The 25,303-nt window shown below is 51.5% G+C and overlaps 1 protein-coding gene and 1 long non-coding RNA gene across 2 annotated transcripts in view; one reads left to right on the top strand and one right to left on the bottom strand.

Moving 5' to 3' along the window:
* Positions 1 to 353: 353 nt before the first annotated feature.
* LOC139826022 (uncharacterized) lies at positions 354 to 1,303 on the bottom strand. Its single transcript, XR_011736131.1, has 3 exons — positions 1,139 to 1,303; positions 836 to 920; positions 354 to 480 (listed from the first exon to the last, which is right to left on the bottom strand). It is a non-coding gene; the product is annotated as an uncharacterized lncRNA (long non-coding RNA).
* Positions 1,304 to 4,137: 2,834 nt separating this feature from the next.
* Positions 4,138 to 25,303, top strand: part of LOC136114082 (RAC-beta serine/threonine-protein kinase) — a 41,683-nt gene continuing 20,517 nt past the window's right edge. Inside the window, exons 1-4 of the mRNA XM_071800889.1 lie at positions 4,138 to 4,335; positions 7,330 to 7,398; positions 9,213 to 9,341; positions 11,396 to 11,507. Of these exons, the coding sequence (XP_071656990.1) occupies positions 7,353 to 7,398; positions 9,213 to 9,341; positions 11,396 to 11,507 (287 nt within the window). The 5' untranslated portion in view covers positions 4,138 to 4,335; positions 7,330 to 7,352. The remainder of the gene's footprint in view (positions 4,336 to 7,329; positions 7,399 to 9,212; positions 9,342 to 11,395; positions 11,508 to 25,303) is intronic.

Here is a 25,303-nt window from a genome sequence, read left to right as displayed (position 1 = left end):
TTTCCTCCTTTTTTGGCTCAAAAGCAAGCGGCGAACCCCAAAATGAGGGGTCTGGGGACCCTCCGGTCCTGCTGATGCTTCCTCCCTTCCACCCAACTCGAGGCGATCGCCGGGTTCCGTATTTCGGATCAATAACCCAGCGGGAGCCTGGAGCCTCCCAGAGCCCGTCCCTGGGGTAGCGGCCGCCGAGCGCGTCCCCATAGCGTTATTTGGGTGTAATTTGGGGGGTTTTGGGGCACGTAGCACCCTTGGTTCAGCCAGGGACACACACACGGGTGCTCCGGGAAGCGACTCCGGCGCCGCCGGTTGCCGAATCATCGCACAACCATCCAAGTACTCGTCACCCACCTCGTTCCTTGTCACCGGAACCAACACCGGGATCACCAGGGGGGTGTTTTTGGACAGCGTCGGGGGTTCGGAGGCGCCGTTTCCATCTCCCAACGATGGTTTCGCGGTGTTTGCATCGCCCGCGTCGCGCACCTGAGCACAAACGGAACCGGGAGCGTCGGTGGCGCTGGAGGATATCAAAGCGCTTTGCAAACTGCTCTTCCCAATTATTTCTCCGTTATATAACGAGGATAATAAAACCCGCTACGCTAAACACGACCCAAACCGGGCGGGAGCGCGCAACGCGAATCTTTACACCGCAGCGATTCCCTATTTCTCGTTTTCTCACCCCGTCGTCTCCACTCAATCGGCAGCGACTTTCACAAATCATCCAGTTACGCACAATTTGGTAACGACCCCCGCAAAGGGCTTCTACGGCACCGCCGTCCCCCTCGCCGCCTTCGCTCAGATCCCCGCTCAATGAGCAGCACCCACGGGTGCCCGTTACCTGCCCCCTCTCGGCGTCCACCGACCACCCGTGGTTCCGGCACATGGAGACGCCGCCATCCTCAACCGGAGCAGCCGCCAAGTGGCTAAAGTGACAAAAATCAGGATAAATAGGTAAAAAAATCAACATGATAAAGCCGCGGCGCTTTTAGAACAGATGGCGCAGTCGGCACTGAAGCTCCAGGCAGGTGGAGCTTGCCCGGTGGAATCAATCGGCGTTCGGTCTCAAAGGTTTCAACCCAAAAGGGTTAAATAACAAGGATTTAAGGCAAACGTGCCCTCGAGCTCCCACGGGTTCACTCACCGCCCGGCGCAGGCGTTTTCCTCCGCGCCGCGGTCGGCAGGCGGTAGATGTTCCCACCCTGCAGGAGAGAAGCAACGGTGGCGGGCAGGGGTTGCTCTGCCGTTAATAAATGCTCATCATTAATAGATAGCGACCGTTAATCAATACCGATTGTTGATAAATACCAGCCACCGTTAATAAATACTGACCGCCATTAGTAAATACTGATCATCCTTAATAAATACTGATCGCCGTTAATACATACTGACCATCATTAATAAATACTGATCGTTATTAATAAATGCTGATCACCGTTAATAAATATTGATCCTTATTAATAATGATGATCGTCATTAATAAATACTGATCATCATTAATACTGATCGTTATTAATAAATACTGATCACCATTAGTAAATACTGACCATCATTAATAAATACTGATCACCAGTAATATTGATCCTTATTAATAATGCTGATTGTCATTAATAAATACTGATCATAATTAATAAATACTGACCATCATTAATAAATACTGATCACCATTAATAGATATTGATCCTTATTAATAATGCTGATCGTTATTAATAAATACTGACCATCATTAATAAATACTGATCACCAGTAATAAATATTGATCCTTATTAATAATGCTGATTGTCCTTAATAAATACTGACCATCATTAATAAATACTGATCACCATTAATAGATATTGATCCTTATTAATAATGCTGATCATTATTAATAAATACTGACCATCATTAATAAATACTGATCACCATTAATAGATATTGATCCTTATTAATAATGCTGATCGTTATTAATAAATACTGACCATCATTAATAAATACTGAGCGTCATTAACAAATACTAGCTGTTATTAATAATTACTGATCACCATTAATAAATACTGATCATCATTAATAAATACAGACCATCATTACTAAATACTGATCGTTATTAATAAATAATGATCACCATTAATAAATAATGACCATCATTAGTAAACACTGATCATTAGTAAATACTGAGCTCAAGGCTCAGGTTGGGCTCCAGGTCGGGCTCCAGGCTCAGGTCGGGCTCCAGGCTCAGGTTGGGCTCCAGGTCAGGCTCCAGGCTCAGGTTGGGCTCCAGGTCGGGCTCCAGGCTCAGGTTGGGCTCCAGGTCGGGCTCCAGGCTCAGGTTGGGCTCCAGGTCGGGCTCCAGGCTCAGGTTGGGCTCCAGGTCAGGCTCCAGGCTCAGGTCAGGCTCCAGGCCGGGCTCCAGGCTCAGGTCGGGCTCCAGGTCGGGCTCCAGGCTCAGGTCGGGCTCCAGGCTCAGGTTGGGCTCCAGGCTCAGGTTGGGCTCCAGGCTCAGACTGGGCTCCAGGTTGGGCTCCAGCGCTTCCCCACAGAGCAGCCCGGGGCTCTGGGCAAAGCCACGCAGCTCGTCGCCCAAGGGAAACAGGTCCATGGTCACCGGGCTCCAAACACCCCGGAGCAAAAACCAGAGCGGCCCCAGGACACCCGGGCTCCCAAAGAGCCTGGAAAAGGGACACAAAGAGTTAAATTGGGGGGAGTGAAGTGGCTGCTGATGCTGAGAAACCCCCGGGGGTTCGGGGCTGGGGGGAAAGGGGGGATCTGTATGAAAACTGCTCTGGGGAAAAGGGGGGAAGGGGTTTCCTTACCATGAGTTCACCTAAAGCTCTGAACTAAGGGCTCGTGTGGCTCAGCCCTAAAGTGTTGGCTCGTTAGTGGGCACCCAATTATGTTTCATTAACCCTTAAAATGTTCGTGCCCTCTATCAGACCCAGGAGTTCGGGCGGGGATTCAGTTCAGGAGGGACCCGGGAGTTTGGGAAAGGGGACCCAGGAGTACCCCTAAGGACCCAGTAGTTGGGGGGGGAACCAGGAGTTTGGGAAAGGGACCCAGGAGTTCGGGTGGGGATTCAGTTCAGGAGGGACCCAGGAGTACCCCTAAGGACCCAGTAGTTGGGGAGGGACCCAGGAGTGCCCCAAGGGACCCAGGGATTCGGGAAAGGGACCCAGGGATTCGGGAAAGGGACCCAGGAGTTCGGGAGAGCGGACCCAGGAGTTCGGGTGGGGATTCAGGTCAGGAGGGACCCAGGAGTTTGGGAAAGGGGACCCAGGAGTTTGGGAAAGGGACCCAGGAGTTTGGGAAAGGGACCCAGGAGTTTGGGAAAGGGACCCAGGAGTTCGGGTGGGGATTCAGTTCAGGAGGGACCCAGGAGTACCCCTAAGGACCCAGTAGTTGGGGAGGGACCCAGGAGTTTGGGAAAGGGGACGCAGGAGTCCTGGAGAGGGGACACAGGAATTCGGGAGAGCGGACCCAGGACTTCGAGTGGGGATTCAGGTCAGGAGGGACCCAGGAGTTCGGGAAAGGGGACCCAGGAGTACCCCTAAGGACCCAGGAGTCTGGGAAAGGGACCCAGGAGTTCGGGTGGGGATTCAGTTCAGGGGGTCCCAGGAGTACCCCTAAGGACTCAGTAGTTGGGGAGGGACCCAGGAGTGCCCCAAGGGACCCAGGAGTTCGGGAAAGGGACCCAGGAGTCCTGGAGAGGGGACCCAGGCGTCTGGGAAAGGGACCCAGGAGTTCAGGCGGGGATTCAGGTCAGGAGGGACCCAGGAGTTCGGGAGAGGGGACCCAGGAGTCCCCCTAAGGACCCAGTAGTTGGGGGGGGACCCAGGAGTGCCCCAAGGGACCCAGGAGTTCGGGAGAGAGGACCCAGGAGTTTGGGAATGGGGACCCAGGAGTTTGGGAGAGAGAACCCAGGCGTCCGGGAAAGGGACCCAGCAGTTCCGGAAAGGGACCCAGGCGTTCGGGAGAGCGGACCCACGAGTTCGGGCAGGGATTCGGATCAAGAGGGACCCAGGAGTTCGGGAGAGAGGACCCAGGCGTCCGGGCGATCCCGCCGCGTGGCCACGCCCCCTCCCCATCACCCCGCCCACCTCCCCTTGGCCCCGCCCCTTCCCGCCCCCCCCCGCGCCTGCGCCGCGCGGCCTCCCCGGAGCCGAGCGGGCTCCGTCCCTCTCCTCCCCCCCTCCCACCCCTGTGCTCCGGGTGCCGAGTTCGAATCCCCCCGCAGCCGCCTCCTCCCCCCGCTCCCTCGGTGTGCGGGGCCTTGCGGGAGCGCTGCGTGCGGGACAACGCGGGGCGGGAGCCCCCGGCGCCCCCGGGATGCGTGAGGGCGGCCGGCAGGGCCTGCGGCGGCCATGACAGGTGAGGAGCTCCCCCCCCACACCCCGCGCAATGGGCTCGTCCGGCAGGAAGCGCTTCCCTTGCGGCTCAATAGGCCCGGGGGGCGAGGGTTTTATCAACTATTTTCGACTCTTAACACTTAATAAGGGGCTTTTCTCCCCAAAAGGGCTGGGGGGGCGTGTGCTCACCATCCCTTTAGGGGTTTAAAAGGCGTTTAGGCGCGGTTTAAGGGCGCCTTTTAGCGCTGGTTGTGCTTGGAGGCTGCTTTGTTTGTAAATCGGCATTAGTTGTAATCAATGTAATTTATGCCGTTTACTTTGTTATTCCCAGAATAATGAGGGGTCAAAAGCCGCTGTTAGCGCCACTTATTGCTTTGGGTTTATGGGGAAACCCCCCCACGCCCCCCCCTGTGGCGCGGAATGGAGTCGCCCGGCTACTGAGGCACCGCGGGGACTGAACCATCCGGGGGGGGGGGGGGAACCACCCCCCCCACACTTCCCCCATAGGGTAGAATGGAGTCGCCCAGCTACTGAGGAGCCGCGGGGACTGAACCATCCGGGGAGGGGGGAGGGGGGGGGGAACCACCCCCCCACACCCCCCAATGCGCCCGCCCGCTCCATTAGAGGGAGGGGGCGGGTTCTGTCACCTTTGGGTGCTGGGTAAGGGGGTTGAATGGAGACACCCCCTAAATGCCCCCAATGGGGGATCCCAAACACCACAACTAATTGGCAAAGCTAATTAAAGCCTTATTAATGATAATTAACGCAGCGGAGACGCGAACGGAGCCAAAAGTTGGGAAGATTTGGAAAATTGGGGAAAATTTGGGAAATGTTGGAAAATTTTGGAAAAATTCAGAAAAAGTTGGGAAATGGAGAATTTTGCAAATTTGGAAAATGTTGGAAAGTTTTGAAACATTTGGAAAATGTTGGGAAATTTGGAAAATGTGGAAAAAACTTGGAAAAATTTGGAAAATTTTGGAAATTTTGGAAAATGTTGGAAAATTGTGGAAATGTTGGAAAAATGCAGAAAAAATTGGGAAATGTTGGAGAATTCTGAAAATTTGGAAAATGTTAAAAATTTGAAAAATGGAAAATTTTGATACACTTGGAAAATTATGGAAAATTTGGAAAATGTTGGAAAATGTGGAAAAAGCTTTGAAAACTTTGGAAAATTTGGAAAATTTGGAGAATGTTGGAAAATTTTGAAGGTGTTGGAAAATCTTGGAGAATTTTGAAAAACTTGGAAAATGTTGGAAAAATTGAAAAATTATGGAAAATTTGGAAAATTATGAAAAATTTTGAATCTGAAAATTATGAAGAATTTTGAAAAACTTGGAAAATTCTGAAACATTTTGAAATATTTTGGAACATTTTGAAAATTTCGGCCCATTTTGAAAATTTTGAAAAAATTTGACAAATTTGGAAAATTGCAAAACATTTGGAAAAATTTGGAAAATTTTGGACCATTTGGAAAATTTTGAAACATTTGGAAAAATGTGATAATTTGGAAGATTTTGAAACATTTTGCAAAACTTGGAAATTTTGGAAAATTTTGGAACTTTGGGGAAATTTGAAAGTCTGAAAAATGTTGAAGAATTTTGGACCATTTTGAAAAATGTTGAAACCTTTTGAAAAAGTGGGGGAAATTTGGGCAATTTTGAAAAGCTTTGAACATTTGGAACCATTTGGGAAATTTCAGAAAAATGTTGGAAATTTTGGACAGTTTCCAAAGTTTGGGGGAAAGTTTTGAAAATTTCAATAAATTTTGAAAATTTCAATAAATTTTGAAAACTTGTGTTAAATGTTGAAAATTTGTGTTAAATTTTGAAACTTTTTGATGAATTTGTGTTAGATTTTGAAAATTTTGGATAACTGTTAAATTTTGAAAACTTTGATAACTGTGTTAGATTTTGAAAAATTTTGGATAAATTTGTGTTAAATTTTGAAACTTTTTGATAACTGAGATTTTGAAACTTTTTGATAAATTAGTGTTAAATTTTGAAAACTTTTGATAAATTTGTGTTAGATTTTGAAAATTTTGGGTAACTTTGTGTTAGATTTTGAAAATTTTTCATAAATTTGTGTTAGATTTTGAAAAATTTTGATAAATTTGTGTTAGATTTTGAAAATTTTTCATAAATTAGTGTTAGATTTTGAAATTTTTTGATAGCTTTGTGTTAGATTTTGAAAATTTTGGATAACTGTGTTAAATTTTGGAAATTTTGGATAAATTAATGTTAAGTTTTGGAAATTTTGGATAAATTAGTGTTAAATTTGGGAAATTTTGGATAGTGTTAAACTTTGGAAATTTTGGATAGATTAGTGTTAAGTTTTGGAAATTTTGGATAGATTAGTGTTAAATTTGGGAAATTTTGGATAGTGTTAAACTTTGGAAATTTTGGATAGATTAGTGTTAAGTTTTGGAAATTTTGGATAAATTAGTGTTAAACTTTGGAAATTTTGGATAAATTAGTGTTAAACTTTGGAAATTTTGGATAAATTAGTGTTAAGTTTTGGAAATTTTGGATAAATTAGTGTTAAGTTTTGGAAATTTTGGATAGATTAGTGTTAAGTTTTGGAAATTTTGGATAGTGTTAAACTTTGGAAATTTTGGATAAATTAGTGTTAAACTTTGGAAATTTTGGATAAATTAGTGTTAAACTTTGGAAATTTTGGATAGATTAGTGTTAAACTTTGGAAATTTTGGATTGTGTTACATTTTGGAAATTTTGGATAAATTAGTGTTAAACTTTGGAAATTTTGGATAGATTAGTGTTAAACTTTGGGAATTTTGGATAAATTAGTGTTAAGTTTTGGAAATTTTGGATAAATTAGTGTTACGTTTTGGAAATTTTGGATAAATTAGTGTTAAACTTTGGAAATTTTGGATAACTTAGTGTTAAGTTTTGGAAATTTTGGATAACTTAGTGTTCAAGTTTGGAACTTTTGGATAACTTAGTGTTGAATTTGGAACTTGGGATCCCTTGTGCTGACCGTGGGCGCCTTGCCTCCCCAGGCCGGTAGCCCCCGTGTCCCAGCATGGCCGAGGTGTGGGTGGTGAAGGAGGGCTGGCTGCACAAGAGAGGTGAGAGACAGCCCCTCCCGCTCGTTAGCGCCCGGCGGTAATTACCGGCCATTACAAACCCCTTTCCATTTCCCCTTCTTCCCCTTCCCCCTTTTCCCCTTCCCCCTTTTCCCCTTCCCCCTTTTCCCCTTCCCCCTTTTCCCCTTCCCCCTTTTCCCCTTCCCCCTTTTCCCCTTCCCCCTTTTCCCCTTCCCCCTTTTCCCCTTCCCCCTTTTCCCCCTTCCCCCCCTTCCCCCCCTTCCCCCCCTTCCCCCCCTTTCCCCCCCTTTTCCCCCCTTTTCCCCCCTTTTCCCCCCTTTTCCCCCCCTTTCCCCCCTTTCCCCCCTTCCCCCCCTTTTCCCCCCCTTTCCCCCCTTTCCCCCCTTTCCCCCCCTTTCCCCCCTTTCCCCCCTTCCCCCCTTTTCCCCCCCCTTCCCCCCTTTCCCCCCCCTTTCCCCCCCTTCCCCCCTTTCCCCCCTTTCCCCCCCCTTTCCCCCCCTTTCCCCCCCTTCCCCCCCTTCCCCCCCCCCCCCCCCCCCCCCCTTTCCCCCCTTCCCCCCCCCTTTTCCCCCCCTTTTCCCCCCTTTCCCCCTTTTCCCCCCACCTTTTCCCCCCACCTTTTCCCCCCACCTTTTCCCCCCACCTTTTCCCCCCACCTTTTCCCCCCACCTTTTCCCCCCCTTTTCCCCCCCCTTTTCCCCCTTTTCCCCCCTTTTCCCCCTTTTCCCCCTTTTCCCCCTTTCCCCCTTTTCCCCCCTTTTCCCCCCTTTTCCCCCCCTTTTCCCCCCTTTCCCCCCTTTCCCCCTTTCCCTTTCCCCCCCTTTCCCCCCTTTTCCCCCGCTTTTCCCCCCTTTCCCCCCTTTCCCCCCCTTTTCCCCCCTTTCCCCCCCTTTCCCCCCCCTTCCCCCCCTTCCCCCCCTTCCCCCCTTTCCCCCCTTTCCCCCCCCTTTCCCCCCCTCCTTCCCCCCCCTCCTTCCCCCCCTCCTTCCCCCCCCTCCTTCCCCCCCCTCCTTCCCCCCCCTCCTTCCCCCCCTCCTTTCCCCCCCTCCTTTCCCCCCCTCCTTTCCCCCCCTCCTTTCCCCCCCCTCCTTTCCCCCCCCTCCTTTCCCCCCCTCCTTTCCCCCCCCTCCTTTCCCCCCCTCCTTTCCCCCCCTCCTTTCCCCCCCTCCTTTCCCCCCCTCCTTTCCCCCCCTTTTCCCCCCCTTTCCCCCCCTTTCCCCCCCTTTCCCCCCCCTTTTCCCCCCTTTCCCCCCCTTTCCCCCTTTCCCCCCTTCCCCCCCTTCCCCCCCTTTCCCCCCCCTTTCCCCCCCTTTCCCCCCCCTTTCCCCCCCTCCTTCCCCCCCTCCTTCCCCCCCTCCTTCCCCCCCTTCCCCCCCTTTCCCCCCCCTTTCCCCCCCTTTCCCCCCCTTTTCCCCCTCCTTTCCCCCCCTTTTCCCCCTCCTTTCCCCCCCTTTTCCCCCTCCTTTCCCCCCCTTTTCCCCCTCCTTTCCCCCCCTTTTCCCCCTCCTTTCCCCCCCTTTTCCCCCTCCTTTCCCCCCTTTCCCCCCCTTTCCCCCCCCTTCCCCTTTCCCCCCCCTTCCCCTTTCCCCCCCCTTCCCCTTTCCCCCCCCTTCCCCCCCCTTTTCCCCCTCCCCCCTTTTCCCCCTCCCCCCTTTTCCCCCTCCCCCCTTTTCCCCCTCCCCCCTTTCCTTTTCCATTCATTTCCCACCTCAGCAATGCAAAAACCCCCCCATTTCCCCCCCAAAAACACCCCATTTCCCCCCCAAAAACACCCCATTTCCCCCCAAAACACCCCATTTCCCCCCCAAAACGCCCCGTTTCCCGCTTTGTGCCAGGGGAATACATCAAGACATGGCGGCCGCGCTACTTCCTGCTCAAGAGCGACGGCTCCTTCATCGGGTACCGAGAGCGGCCCGAGACGGCCGAGCACGGCCTGCCCCCCCTCAACAACTTCTCCGTGGCCGGTACGGGAAGTGCGACGGGAAGTGGGAAGTGGGGACAGGAAATAGGAAATGGGGAATGGGAAATGGGGATGGAGAAGGGGGAATGGGAAATGGGGACAGGAAATAATAAATGGGAAGGGGAATGGGGATGGAAATGGGAAATGGGGATGGGAAGTGGGGATGGGGAAGGGGAAAAGGGAAATGGGGATGGGAAATGATAAATGGGAAGGGGAATGGGGATGGAAATAGGAAATGGGGAATGGGAAGTGGGGATGGGGAAGGGGAAATGGGGATGGGAAATGATAAATGGGAAGGGGAATGGGGATGGAAATAGGAAATGGGGATGGGAAGTGGGGATGGGGAAGGGGAAATGGGAAATGGGGATGGAAAATGATAAATGGGAAGGGGAATGGGGATGGAAATAGGAAATGGGGATGGGAAATGGGAAATGGGGTGGGGCATGGGGATGGGAAATGATAAATGGGAAGAGGAATGGGGATGGGAAATGGGGGCGGGAAGTGATAAATGGGAATGGGAAATGGGAATGGGGATGGGAAATGGGATGGGGAATGGGAAATGGGAAGTGGGGATGAGGAATGGGAAATGGGGATGGGGAAGGGGAAAGGGAAATAGGGATGGAGAGTGGAAAATGGGGATGGGAAGTGATAAATGGGAAGAGGAATAGGGATGGGAAATGGGGATGGGAAGTGATAAATGGGAAGAGGAATAGGGATGGGAAATGGGGATGAGAAATGATAAATGGGAAGTGGAATGGGGATGGAAATAGGAAATGGAGATGGGGAATGGGAGTGGGGATGGGGGATGGGAAGTGGAGAATGGGGATGGGAAATAATGGGGATGGGGAGTGGGGAATGGGGATGGGAAGTGGGGAATGGGGATGGGAAATAATGGGGATGGGAAGTGGGGAATGGGGATGCGAAATGGAAATGAAAAACGAGGAAAAATGAGAAAATTCCCCCTCATCTCCCATCCCCCATCTCCCATCCCCATTTCCCATCTCCCATCCCCATTTCCCATCTCCCATCCCCATTTCCCATCCCCCCATCCCCCCATCCCCATCCCCCCATCCCCATCCCCCCATCCCCATCCCCCCATCCCCCCATCCCCATCCCCCCATCCCCATCCCCCCATCCCCCCATCCCCATCCCCCCATCCCCATTTCCCATCCCCATCCCATCCCCCATCCCATTCCCCCGTCCCCATCCCATATCCCATTCCCCCCGTCCCCATTCCCCCCGTCCCCATCCCCCCGTCCCCATCCCCCCGTCCCCATCCCCCCATCCCCATCCCCCCATCCCCCATCCCATTCCCCCCATCCCATCCCATTCCCCCCATCCCATCCCCTATCCCATTCCCCCCATCCCCCCCGTCCCCATCCCCTATCCCATTCCCCCCCATCCCCCCATCCCCATCCCCCCATCCCCATTTCCCATCCCCATTTCCCATCCCCCATCCCATTCCCCCCGTCCCCATTTCCCATCCCCATTTCCCATCCCCATTTCCCATCCCCATTTCCCATCCCCATTTCCCATCCCCATTTCCCATCCCCATTTCCCATCCCCATTTCCCATCCCCATTTCCCATCCCCATTTCCCATCCCCATTTCCCATCCCCATTTCCCATCCCCATTTCCCATCCCCATTTCCCATCCCCTATCCCATTCCCCCCATTCCCCCCATTCCCCCCATTCCCCCCATCCCCCCATCCCCCCATCCCCCCATCCCCCCATCCCCATTTCCCATCCCCATTTCCCATCCCCATTTCCCATCCCCATTTCCCATCCCCATTTCCCATCCCCCATCCCATTCCCCCCGTCCCCATCCCCATTATTGTTTCCCATCCCCATTATTGTTTCCCATCCCCATTATTGTTTCCCATCCCCATTATTATTTCCCATCCCCATTATTTCCCATCCCATCCCATCCCATCCCATCCCATCCCATCCCATCCCATCCCCCATTCCCCCCGTCCCCATCCCCTATCCCATCCCCCGTCCCCATCCCCCGTGCCCCCCATCCCTGCCCCACGCCCGTGCCCCCCCGTGTGCCCCATAGAGTGCCAGCTGATGCGCACCGAGCGCCCGCGCCCCAACACCTTTGTCATTCGCTGCCTGCAGTGGACCACGGTCATCGAGAGGACCTTCCACGTCGACTCCCCCCACCAGCGGTACCGCCCCACTGCGCCCCACTGCGCCCCACAACCACCCCAAATACCTCAAACGCTCCCGAAATGGCCCCAAACGCTCCCGAAATGGCCCCAAACGCTCCCGAAATGGCCCCAAAACCTCCCCAAATTGCCCTAAAAGCTCCAAAAATGGCCCCAAAACGTCCTGAAATGACCCCAAACCTGCCCAAAATGGCCCCAAAACCTCCCTAAATTGCCCTAAAAGCTCCAAAAATGGCCCCAAAACGTCCTGAAATGGCCCCAAACCTGCCCAAAATGGCCCCAAAACCTCCCCAAAGTGCCCTAAAAGCTCCAAAAATGGCCCCAAAACGTCCTGAAATGGCCCCAAACCTGCCCAAAATGGCCCCAAAACCTCCCCAAATTGCCCTAAAAGCTCCAAAAATGGCCCCAAAACGTCCTGAAATGGCCCCAAAAGCTCCCAAAATGGCCCCAAAACCTCCCCAAATTGCCCTAAAAGCTCCAAAAATGGCCCCAAAACGTCCTGAAATGGCCCCAAACCTGCCCAAAATGGCCCCAAAACCTCCCCAAATTGCCCTAAAAGCTCCAAAAATGGCCCCAAAACGTCCTGAAATGGCCCCAAACCTGCCCAAAATGGCCCCCAAACCTCCCCAAATTGCCCTAAAAGCTCCAAAAATGGCCTCAAAACGTCCTGAAATGGCCCCAAAAGCTCCCAAAATGGCCCCAAAACCTCCCCAAATTGCCCTAAAAGCTCCAAAAATGGCCCCAAAACGTCCTGAAATGGCCCCAAAACCTCCCCAAATTGCCCTAAAAGCTCCAAAAATGGCCCCAAAACGTCCTGAAATGGCCCCAAACCTGCCCAAAATGGCCCCAAAACCTCCCCAAATTGCCCTAAAAGCTCCAAAAATGGCCCCAAAACGTCCTGAAATGGCCCCAAAAGCTCCCAAAATGGCCCCAAAACCTCCCCAAATTACCCTAAAAGCTCCAAAAATGGCCCCAAAACGTCCTGAAATGGCCCCAAACCTGCCCAAAATGGCCCTGAACCCTCCCCAAATTGCCCTAAAAGCTCCAAAAATGGCCCCAAAACGTCCTGAAATGGCCCCAAACCTGCCCAAAATGGCCCCAAAACCTCCCCAAATTGCCCTAAAAGCTCCAAAAATGGCCTCAAAACGTCCTGAAATGGCCCCAAACCTGCCCAAAATGGCCCCAAAACCTCCCCAAATTGCCCTAAAAGCTCCAAAAATGGCCCCAAAACGTCCTGAAATGGCCCCAAACCTGCCCAAAATGGCCCCAAAACCTCCTCAAATTGCCCTAAAAGCTCCAAAAATGGCCCCAAAACGTCCTGAAATGGCCCCAAAAGCTCCCAAAATGGCCCCAAAACCTCCCCAAATTGCCCTAAAAGCTCCAAAAATGGCCCCAAAACGTCCTGAAATGACCCCAAACCTGCCCAAAATGGCCCCAAAACCTCCCCAAATTGCCCTAAAAGCTCCAAAATTGCCCCAGAACGTCCTGAAATGGCCCCAAACCTGCCCAAAATGGCCCCAAAACCTCCCCAAATTGCCCTAAAAGCTCCAAAATTGCCCCAAAACGTCCTGAAATGGCCCCAAACCTGCCCAAAATGGCCCCAAAACCTCCCCAAATTGCCCTAAAAGCTCCAAAATTGCCCCAAAACGTCCTGAAATGGCCCCAAACCTGCCCAAAATGGCCCCAAAACCTCCCCAAATTGCCCTAAAAGCTCCAAAAATGGCCCCAAAACGTCCTGAAATGGCCCCAAAAGCTCCCAAAATGGCCCCAAAACCTCCCCAAATTGCCCTAAAAGCTCCAAAAATGGCCCCAAAACGTCCTGAAATGGCCCCAAACCTGCCCAAAATGGCCCCAAAACCTCCCCAAATTGCCCTAAAAGCTCCAAAATTGCCCCAGAACGTCCTGAAATGGCCCCAAACCTGCCCAAAATGGCCCCCAAACCTCCCCAAATTGCCCTAAAAGCTCCAAAAATGGCCCCAAAAGGTCCTGAAATGGCCCCAAAAGCTCCCAAAATGGCCCCAAAACCTCCCCAAATTGCCCTATAAGCTCCAAAAATGGCCCCAAAACGTCCTGAAATGGCCCCAAAAGCTCCAAAAATGGCCCCAAAACGTCCTGAAATGGCCCCAAACCTGCCCAAAATGGCCCCAAAACCTCCCCAAATTGCCCTAAAAGCTCCAAAAATGGCCCCAAAACGTCCTGAAATGACCCCAAGCCTGCCCAAAATGGCCCCAAAACCTCCCCAAATTGCCCTAAAAGCTCCAAAAATGGCCCCAAAACGTCCTGAAATGGCCCCAAACCTGCCCAAAATGGCCCCAAAACCTCCCCAAATTGCCCTAAAAGCTCCAAAAATGGCCCCAAAACGTCCTGAAATGGCCCCAAACCTGCCCAAAAGGGCCCCAAAACCTCCCCAAATTGCCCTAAAAGCTCCAAAAATGGCCCCAAAACGTCCTGAAATGGCACCAAACCTGCCCAAAATGGCCCCAAAACCTCCCCAAATTGCCCTAAAAGCTCCAAAAATGGCCCCAAAACGTCCTGAAATGACCCCAAACCTGCCCAAAATGGCCCCAAAACCTCCCCAAATTGCCCTAAAAGCTCCAAAAATGGCCCCAAAACGTCCTGAAATGGCCCCAAAATGGCCCCAAAACCTCCCCAAATTGCCCTAAAAGCTCCCAAAGTGGCCCCAAAACGTCCTGATATGGCCCCAAACCTGCCCAAAATGGCCCCAAAACCTCCCCAAATTGCCCCAAAACGTCCAAAAATGGCCCCAAAACGTCCTGAAATGGCCCCAAACCTGCCCAAAATGGCCCCAAAACCTCCCCAAATTGCCCTAAAAGCTCCAAAAATTGCCCCAAAACGTCCTGAAATGACCCCAAACCTGCCCAAAATGGCCCCAAAACCTCCCCAAATTGCCCTAAAAGCTCCAAAAATGGCCCCAAAACGTCCTGAAATGGCCCCAAACCTGCCCAAAATGGCCCCAAAACCTCCCCAAATTACCCTAAAAGCTCCAAAAATGGCCCCAAAACGTCCTGAAATGACCCCAAACCTGCCCAAAATGGCCCCAAAACCTCCCCAAATTGCCCTAAAAGCTCCAAAAATGGCCCCAAAACGTCCTGAAATGGCCCCAAACCTGCCCAAAATGGCCCCAAAACCTCCCCAAATTGCCCTAAAAGCTCCAAAAATGGCCCCAAAACGTCCTGAAATGGCCCCAAACCTGCCCAAAATGGCCCCAAAACCTCCCCAAATTACCCTAAAAGCTCCAAAAACGGCCCCAAAACGTCCTGAAATGGCCCCAAACCTGCCCAAAATGGCCCCAAAACCTCCCCAAATTGCCCTAAAAGCTCCAAAAATGGCCCCAAAACGTCCTGAAATGACCCCAAACCTGCCCAAAATGGCCCCAAAACCTCCCCAAATTGCCCTAAAAGCTCCAAAATTGCCCCAAAACGTCCTGAAATGACCCCAAACCTGCCCAAAATGGCCCCCAAACCTCCCCAAATTGCCCTAAAAGCTCCAAAAATGGCCCCAAAACGTCCTGAAATGGCCCCAAACCTGCCCAAAATGGCCCCAAAACCTCCCCAAATTGCCCTAAAAGCTCCAAAAATGGCCCCAGAACGTCCTGAAATGGCCCCAAACCGTCCTGAAATGGCCCCAAACCTGCCCAAAATGGCCCCAAAACCTCCCTAAATTGCCCTAAAAGCTCCAAAAATGGCCCCAAAACGTCCTGAAATGGCCCCAAACCTGCCCAAAATGGCCCGAAAACCTCCCCAAATTGCCCTAAAAGCTCCAAAAATGGCCCCAAAACGTCCTGAAATGGCCCCAAACCTGCCCAAAATGGCCCCAAAACCTCCCCAAATGGCCTTAAAAGCTCCAAAAATGGCCCCAAACCTGCCCAAAATGGCCCCAAAACCTCCCCAAATTGCCCTAAAAGCTCCAAAAATGGCCCCAAAACGTCCTGAAATGACCCCAAACCTGCCCAAAATGGCCCCAAAACCTCCCCAAATTGCCCTAAAAGCTCCAAAATTGCCCCAAAACTTCCTGAAATGGCCCCAAACCTGCCCAAAATGGCCCCAAAACCTCCCCAAATTGCCCTAAAAGCTCCAAAAATGGCCCCAAAACGTCCTGAAATGGCCCCAAACCTGCCCAAAATGGCCCCAAAACCTCCCCAAATTGCCCTAAAAGCTCCAAAAATGGCCCCAAAACGTCCTGAAATGGCCCCAAACCTGCCCAAAATGGCCCCAAAACCTCCCCAAATTGCCATAAAAGCTCCAAAAATGGCCCCAAAACGTCCTGAAATGGCCCCAAACCTGCCCAAAATGGCCCCAAAACCTCCCCAAATTGCCCTAAAAGCTCCAAAAATGGCCCCAAAACGTCCTGAAATGGCCCCAAACCTGCCCAAAATGGCCCCAAAACCTCCCCAAATTGCCCTAAAAGCTCCAAAAATGGCCCCAAAACGTCCTGAAATGGCCCCAAAACCTCCCAAAAAGGCCCCAAAACCTCCCCAAATGGCCCTAAAAGCTCCAAAAATGGCCCCAAAACGTCCTGAAATGGCCCCAAACCTGCCCAAAATGGCCCCAAAACCTCCCCAAATTGCCCTAAAAGCTCCAAAAATGGCCCCAAAACGTCCTGAAATGACCCCAAACCTGCCCAAAATGGCCCCAAAACCTCCCCAAATTGCCCTAAAAGCTCCAAAAATGGCCCCAAAACGTCCTGAAATGGCCCCAAAATGGCCCCAAAACCTCCCCAAATTGCCCTAAAAGCTCCCAAAGTGGCCCCAAAACGTCCTGATATGGCCCCAAACCTGCCCAAAATGGCCCCAAAACCTCCCCAAATTGCCCCAAAACGTCCAAAAATGGCCCCAAAACGTCCTGAAATGGCCCCAAACCTGCCCAAAATGGCCCCAAAACCTCCCCAAATTGCCCTAAAAGCTCCAAAAATGGCCCCAAAACGTCCTGAAATGGCCCCAAACCTGCCCAAAATGGCCCCAAAACCTCCCCAAATTACCCTAAAAGCTCCAAAAATGGCCCCAAAACGTCCTGAAATGACCCCAAACCTGCCCAAAATGGCCCCAAAACCTCCCCAAATTGCCCTAAAAGCTCCAAAAATGGCCCCAAAACGTCCTGAAATGGCCCCAAACCTGCCCAAAATGGCCCCAAAACCTCCCCAAATTGCCCTAAAAGCTCCAAAAATGGCCCCAAAACGTCCTGAAATGGCCCCAAACCTGCCCAAAATGGCCCCAAAACCTCCCCAAATTACCCTAAAAGCTCCAAAAACGGCCCCAAAACGTCCTGAAATGGCCCCAAACCTGCCCAAAATGGCCCCAAAACCTCCCCAAATTGCCCTAAAAGCTCCAAAAATGGCCCCAAAACGTCCTGAAATGACCCCAAACCTGCCCAAAATGGCCCCAAAACCTCCCCAAATTGCCCTAAAAGCTCCAAAATTGCCCCAAAACGTCCTGAAATGACCCCAAACCTGCCCAAAATGGCCCCCAAACCTCCCCAAATTGCCCTAAAAGCTCCAAAAATGGCCCCAAAACGTCCTGAAATGGCCCCAAACCTGCCCAAAATGGCCCCAAAACCTCCCCAAATTGCCCTAAAAGCTCCAAAAATGGCCCCAGAACGTCCTGAAATGGCCCCAAACCGTCCTGAAATGGCCCCAAACCTGCCCAAAATGGCCCCAAAACCTCCCTAAATTGCCCTAAAAGCTCCAAAAATGGCCCCAAAACGTCCTGAAATGGCCCCAAACCTGCCCAAAATGGCCCGAAAACCTCCCCAAATTGCCCTAAAAGCTCCAAAAATGGCCCCAAAACGTCCTGAAACGGCCCCAAACCTGCCCAAAATGGCCCCAAAACCTCCCCAAATGGCCTTAAAAGCTCCAAAAATGGCCCCAAACCTGCCCAAAATGGCCCCAAAACCTCCCCAAATTGCCCTAAAAGCTCCAAAAATGGCCCCAAAACGTCCTGAAATGACCCCAAACCTGCCCAAAATGGCCCCAAAACCTCCCCAAATTGCCCTAAAAGCTCCAAAATTGCCCCAAAACTTCCTGAAATGGCCCCAAACCTGCCCAAAATGGCCCCAAAACCTCCCCAAATTGCCCTAAAAGCTCCAAAAATGGCCCCAAAACGTCCTGAAATGGCCCCAAACCTGCCCAAAATGGCCCCAAAACCTCCCCAAATTGCCCTAAAAGCTCCAAAAATGGCCCCAAAACGTCCTGAAATGGCCCCAAACCTGCCCAAAATGGCCCCAAAACCTCCCCAAATTGCCATAAAAGCTCCAAAAATGGCCCCAAAACGTCCTGAAATGGCCCCAAACCTGCCCAAAATGGCCCCAAAACCTCCCCAAATTGCCCTAAAAGCTCCAAAAATGGCCCCAAAACGTCCTGAAATGGCCCCAAAACCTCCCAAAAAGGCCCCAAAACCTCCCCAAATGGCCCTAAAAGCTCCAAAAATGGCCCCAAAACGTCCTGAAATGGCCCCAAACCTGCCCAAAATGGCCCCAAAACCTCCCCAAATTGCCCTATAAGCTCCAAAAATGGCCCCGAAACGTCCTGAAATGGCCCCAAAAGCTCCCAAAATGGCCCCAAAACCTCCCCAAATTGCCTTAAAAGCTCCAAAAATGGCCCCAAAACGTCCTGAAATGGCCCCAAACCTGCCCAAAATGGCCCCAAAACCTCCCCAAATTGCCCTAAAAGCTCCAAAAATGGCCCCAAAACGTCCTGAAATGACCCCAAACCTGCCCAAAATGGCCCCCAAACCTCCCCAAATTGCCCTAAAAGCTCCAAAAATGGCCCCAAAACGTCCTGAAATGGCCCCAAACCTGCCCAAAATGGCCCCAAAACCTCCCCAAATTGCCCTAAAAGCTCCAAAAATGGCCCCAAAACGTCCTGAAATGGCCCCAAACCTGCCCAAAATGGCCCCAAAACCTCCCCAAATTACCCTAAAAGCTCCAAAAACGGCCCCAAAACGTCCTGAAATGGCCCCAAACCTGCCCAAAATGGCCCCAAAACCTCCCCAAATTGCCCTAAAAGCTCCAAAAATGGCCCCAAAAGGTCCTGAAATGGCCCCAAACCTGCCCAAAATGGCCCCAAAACCTCCCCAAATTGCCCTAAAAGCTCCAAAAATGGCCCCAAAACGTCCTGAAATGGCCCCAAACCTGCCCAAAATGGCCCCAAAACCTCCCCAAATTGCCCTAAAAGCTCCAAAAATGGCCCCAAAACGTCCTGAACTGGCCCCAAACCTGCCCAAAATGGCCCCAAAACCTCCCCAAATTGCCCTAAAAGCTCCAAAAATGGCCCCAAAACGTCCTGAAATGGCCCCAAACCTGCCCAAAATGGCCCCAAAACCTCCCTAAATTGCCCTAAAAGCTCCAAAAATGGCCCCAAAACGTCCTGAAATGGCCCCAAACCTGCCCAAAATGGCCCCAAAACCTCCCCAAATTGCCCTAAAAGCTCCAAAAATGGCCCCAAAACGTCCTGAAATGGCCCCAAACCTGCCCAAAATGGCCCCAAAACCTCCCCAAATTGCCCTAAAAGCTCCAAAAATGGCCCCAAAACGTCCTGAAATGGCCCCAAACCTGCCCAAAATGGCCCCAAAACCTCCCCAAATTGCCCTAAAAGCTCCAAAAATGGCCCCAAAACGTCCTGAAATGACCCCAAACCTGCCCAAAATGGCCCCAAAACCTCCCCAAATTGCCCTAAAAGCTCCAAAAATGGCCCCAAAACGTCCTGAAATGACCCCAAACCTGCCCAAAATGGCCCCAAAACCTCCCCAAATTGCCCTAAAAGCTCCAAAATTGCCCCAAAACGTCCTGAAATGGCCCCAAACCTGCCCAAAATGGCCCCAAAACCTCCCCAAATTGCCCTAAAAGCTCCAAAAATGGCCCCAAAACGTCCTGAAATGGCCCCAAACCTGCCCAAAATGGCCCCAAAACCTCCCCAAATTGCCCTAAAAGCTCCAAAAATGGCCCCAAAACGTCCTGAAATGACCCCAAAAGCTCCCAAAATGGCCCCAAAACCTCCCCAAATTGCCCTAAAAGCTCCAAAAATGGCCCCAAAACGTCCTGAAATGGCCCCAAACCTGCCCAAAATGGCCCCAAAACCTCCCCAAATTGCCCTAAAAGCTCCAAAAATGGCCCCAAAACGTCCTGAAATGGCCCCAAACCTGCCCAAAATGGCCCCAAAACCTCCCCAAATTACCCTAAAAGCTCCAAAAATGGCCCCAAAACGTCCTGAAATGGCCCCAAAACCTCCCAAAATGGCCCCAAAACCTCCCCAAATTGCCCTAAAAGCTCCAAAAATGGCCCCAAAACGTCCTGAAATGGCCCCAAACCTGCCCAAATGGCCCCAAAACCTCCCCAAATTGCCCTAAAAGCTCCAAAAATGGCCCCAAAACGTCCTGAAATGACCCCAAACCTGCCCAAAATGGCCCCAAAACCTCCCCAAATTGCCCTAAAAGCTCCAAAAATGGCCCCAAACGTCCTGAAATGGCCCCAAACCTGCCCAAAATGGCCCCGAAACCTCCCCAAATTGCCCTAAAAGCTCCAAAAATGGCCCCAAAACGTCCTGAAATGGCCCCAAACCTGCCCAAAATGGCCCCCAAACCTCCCCAAATTGCCCTAAAAGCTCCAAAAATGGCCCCAAAACGTCCTGAAATGGCCCCAAACCTGCCCAAAATGGCCCCAAAACCTCCCCAAATTGCCCTAAAAGCTCCAAAAATGGCCCCAAAACGTCCTGAAATGGCCCCAAACCTGCCCAAAATGGCCCCAAAACCTCCCCAAATTGCCCTAAAAGCTCCAAAAATGGCCCCAGAACGTCCTGAAATGGCCCCAAACCATCCTGAAATGGCCCCAAACCTGCCCAAAATGGCCCCAAAACCTCCCCAAATTGCCCTAAAAGCTCCAAAAATGGCCCCAAAACGTCCTGAAATGGCCCCAAACCTGCCCAAAATGGCCCCAAAACCTCCCCAAATTGCCCTAAAAGCTCCAAAAATGGCCCCAAAACATCCTGAAATGACCCCAAACCTGCCCAAAATGGCCCCAAAACCTCCCCAAATTGCCCTAAAAGCTCCAAAAACGGCCCCAAAACGTCCTGAAATGGCCCCAAACCTGCCCAAAATGGCCCCAAAACCTCCCCAAATTGCCCTAAAAGCTCCAAAAATGGCCCCAAAACGTCCCGAAATGGCCCCAAACCTGCCCAAAATGGCCCCAAAACCTCCCCAAATTGCCCTAAAAGCTCCAAAAATGGCCCCAGAACGTCCTGAAATGGCCCCAAACCGTCCTGAAATGGCCCCAAACCTGCCCAAAATGGCCCCAAAACCTCCCCAAATTGCCCTAAAAGCTCCAAAAATGGCCCCAAAACGTCCTGAAATGGCCCCAAACCTGCCCAAAATGGCCCCAAAACCTCCCCAAATTGCCCTAAAAGCTCCAAAAATGGCCCCAAAACGTCCTGAAATGACCCCAAACCTGCCCAAAATGGCCCCAAAACCTCCCCAAATTGCCCTAAAAGCTCCAAAAACGGCCCCAAAACGTCCTGAAATGGCCCCAAACCTGACCAAAATGGCCCCAAAACCTCCCCAAATTGCCCTAAAAGCTCCAAAAACGGCCCCAAAACGTCCTGAAATGGCCCCAAACCTGCCCAAAATGGCCCCAAAACCTCCCCAAATTGCCCTAAAAGCTCCAAAAACGGCCCCAAAACGTCCTGAAATGGCCCCAAACCTGCCCAAAATGGCCCCAAAACCTCCCCAAATTGCCCTAAAAGCTCCAAAAACGGCCCCAAAACGTCCTGAAATGGCCCCAAACCTGCCCAAAATGGCCCCAAAACCTCCCCAAATTGCCCTAAAAGCTCCAAAAACGGCCCCAAAACGTCCTGAAATGGCCCCAAACCTGCCCAAAATGGCCCCAAAACCTCCCCAAATTGCCCTAAAAGCTCCAAAAACGGCCCCAAAACGTCCTGAAATGGCCCCAAACCTGCCCAAAATGGCCCCAAAACCTCCCCAAATTGCCCTAAAAGCTCCAAAAACGGCCCCAAAACGTCCTGAAATGGCCCCAAACCTGCCCAAAATGGCCCCAAAACCTCCCCAAATTGCCCTAAAAGCTCCAAAAATGGCCCCAAAACGTCCTGAAATGGCCCCAAACCTGCCCAAAATGGCCCCAAAACCTCCCCAAATTGCCCTAAAAGCTCCAAAAATGGCCCCAAAACGTCCTGAAATGGCCCCAAACCTGCCCAAAATGGCCCCAAAACCTCCCCAAATTGCCCTAAAAGCTCCAAAAATGGCCCCAAAACGTCCTGAAATGGCCCCAAACCTGCCCAAAATGGCCCCAAAACCTCCCCAAATTGCCCTAAAAGCTCCAAAAATGGCCCCAAAACGTCCTGAAATGGCCCCAAACCTGCCCAAAATGGCCCCAAAACCTCCCCAAATTGCCCTAAAAGCTCCAAAAATGGCCCCAAAACGTCCTGAAATGGCCCCAAAAGCTCCCAAAATGGCCCCGAACCCTCCTAAAATGGCCCCATAAGCTCCCCAAATTGCCCTAAAAGCTCCCAAAATGACCCCATAACCTCCCAATATAGCCCTAAAAGCTCCCAAAATGGACCCAAAACTTCCCAAAATGGCCCCAAAAGCTCCTGAAATAGCCCCAAGCCTCCTAAAAAGGTCCCAAAATGGCCCCAAAACCTCCCAAAATTGCCCTAAAAGCTCCAAAAATGGCCCCAAAACATCCTGAAATGACCCCAAACCTGCCCAAAATGGCCCCAAAACCTCCCCAAATTGCCCTAAAAGCTCCAAAAATGGCCCCAGAACGTCCTGAAATGGCCCCAAACCGTCCTGAAATGGCCCCAAACCTGCCCAAAATGGCCCCAAAACCTCCCTAAATTGCCCTAAAAGCTCCAAAAATGGCCCCAAAACGTCCTGAAATGGCCCCAAACCTGCCCAAAATGGCCCCAAAACCTCCCCAAATTGCCCTAAAAGCTCCAAAAATGGCCCCAAAACGTCCTGAAATGGCCCCAAACCTGCCCAAAATGGCCCCAAAACCTCCCCAAATTGCCCTAAAAGCTCCAAAAATGGCCCCAAAACGTCCTGAAATGGCCCCAAACCTGCCCAAAATGGCCCCAAAACCTCCCCAAATTGCCCTAAAAGCTCCAAAAATGGCCCCAAAACGTCCTGAAATGGCCCCAAAAGCTCCCAAAATGGCCCCGAACCCTCCTAAAATGGCCCCATAAGCTCCCCAAATTGCCCTAAAAGCTCCCAAAATGACCCCATAACCTCCCAATATAGCCCTAAAAGCTCCCAAAATGGACCCAAAACTTCCCAAAATGGCCCCAAAAGCTCCTGAAATAGCCCCAAGCCTCCCAAAAAGGTCCCAAAATGGCCCCAAAACCTCCCAAAATTGCCCTAAAAGCTCCAAAAATGGCCCCAAAACATCCTGAAATGACCCCAAACCTGCCCAAAATGGCCCCAAAACCTCCCCAAATTGCCCTAAAAGCTCCAAAAATGGCCCCAGAACGTCCTGAAATGGCCGCAAACCGTCCTGAAATGGCCCCAAACCTGCCCAAAATGGCCCCAAAACCTCCCTAAATTGCCCTAAAAGCTCCAAAAATGGCCCCAAAACGTCCTGAAATGGCCCCAAACCTGCCCAAAATGGCCCCAAAACCTCCCCAAATTGCCCTAAAAGCTCCAAAAATGGCCCCAAAACGTCCTGAAATGGCCCCAAACCTGCCCAAAATGGCCCCAAAACCTCCCCAAATTGCCCTAAAAGCTCCAAAAATGGCCCCAAAACGTCCTGAAATGGCCCCAAACCTGCCCAAAATGGCCCCAAAACCTCCCCAAATTGCCCTAAAAGCTCCAAAAATGGCCCCAAAACGTCCTGAAATGACCCCAAACCTGCCCAAAATGGCCCCAAAACCTCCCCAAATTGCCCTAAAAGCTCCAAAAATGGCCCCAAAACGTCCTGAAATGACCCCAAACCTGCCCAAAATGGCCCCAAAACCTCCCCAAATTGCCCTAAAAGCTCCAAAATTGCCCCAAAACGTCCTGAAATGGCCCCAAACCTGCCCAAAATGGCCCCAAAACCTCCCCAAATTGCCCTAAAAGCTCCAAAAATGGCCCCAAAACGTCCTGAAATGGCCCCAAACCTGCCCAAAATGGCCCCAAAACCTCCCCAAATTGCCCTAAAAGCTCCAAAAATGGCCCCAAAACGTCCTGAAACGACCCCAAAAGCTCCCAAAATGGCCCCAAAACCTCCCCAAATTGCCCTAAAAGCTCCAAAAATGGCCCCAAAACGTCCTGAAATGGCCCCAAACCTGCCCAAAATGGCCCCAAAACCTCCCCAAATTGCCCTAAAAGCTCCAAAAATGGCCCCAAAACGTCCTGAAATGGCCCCAAACCTGCCCAAAATGGCCCCAAAACCTCCCCAAATTGCCCTAAAAGCTCCAAAAATGGCCCCAAAACGTCCTGAAATGACCCCAAACCTGCCCAAAATGGCCCCAAAACCTCCCCAAATTGCCCTAAAAGCTCCAAAAATGGCCCCAAAACGTCCTGAAATGGCCCCAAACCTGCCCAAAATGGCCCCAAAACCTCCCCAAATTGCCCTAAATGCTCCAAAAATGGCCCCAAAACGTCCTGAAATGACCCCAAATCTGCCCAAAATGGCCCCAAAACCTCCCCAAATTGCCCTAAAAGCTCCAAAAATGGCCCCAAAACGTCCTGAAATGACCCCAAACCTGCCCAAAATGGCCCCAAAACCTCCCCAAATTGCCCTAAAAGCTCCAAAATTGCCCCAAAACGTCCTGAAATGACCCCAAACCTGCCCAAAATGGCCCCAAAACCTCCCCAAATTGCCCTAAAAGCTCCAAAAATGGCCCCAAAACGTCCTGAAATGACCCCAAACCTGCCCAAAATGGCCCCAAAACCTCCCCAAAAATTGCCCTAAAAGCTCCAAAATTGCCCCAAAACGTCCTGAAATGGCCCCAAACCTGCCCAAAATGGCCCCAAAACCTCCCCAAATTGCCCTAAAAGCTCCAAAAATGGCCCCAAAACGTCCTGAAATGGCCCCAAACCTGCCCAAAATGGCCCCAAAACCTCCCCAAATTGCCCTAAAAGCTCCAAAAATGGCCCCAAAACGTCCTGAAATGGCCCCAAACCTGCCCAAAATGGCCCCAAAACCTCCCCAAATTGCCCTAAAAGCTCCAAAAATGGCCCCAAAACGTCCTGAAATGGCCCCAAACCTGCCCAAAATGGCCCCAAAACCTCCCCAAATTGCCCTAAAAGCTCCAAAAATGGCCCCAAAACGTCCTGAAATGGCCCCAAACCTGCCCAAAATGGCCCCAAAACCTCCCCAAATTGCCCTAAAAGCTCCAAAAATGGCCCCAAAACGTCCTGAAATGGCCCCAAACCTGCCCAAAATGGCCCCAAAACCTCCCCAAATTGCCCTAAAAGCTCCAAAAATGGCCCCAAAACGTCCTGAAATGGCCCCAAACCTGCCCAAAATGGCCCCAAAACCTCCCCAAATTGCCCTAAAAGCTCCAAAAATGGCCCCAAAACGTCCTGAAATGGCCCCAAACCTGCCCAAAATGGCCCCAAAACCTCCCCAAATTGCCCTAAACGCTCCAAAAATGGCCCCAAAACGTCCTGAAATGGCCCCAAACCTGCCCAAAATGGCCCCAAAACCTCCCCAAATTGCCCTAAAAGCTCCAAAAATGGCCCCAAAACGTCCTGAAATGGCCCCAAACCTGCCCAAAATGGCCCCAAAACCTCCCCAAATTGCCCTAAAAGCTCCAAAAATGGCCCCAAAACGTCCTGAAATGGCCCCAAA

The sequence above is a fragment of the Patagioenas fasciata genome, chromosome 33 (genome assembly GCF_037038585.1).
Source record: "Patagioenas fasciata isolate bPatFas1 chromosome 33, bPatFas1.hap1, whole genome shotgun sequence".
NCBI classification, from domain to species: Eukaryota; Metazoa; Chordata; class Aves; order Columbiformes; family Columbidae; genus Patagioenas; species Patagioenas fasciata.
This window is presented reverse-complemented; position numbering and strand designations above follow the sequence as displayed.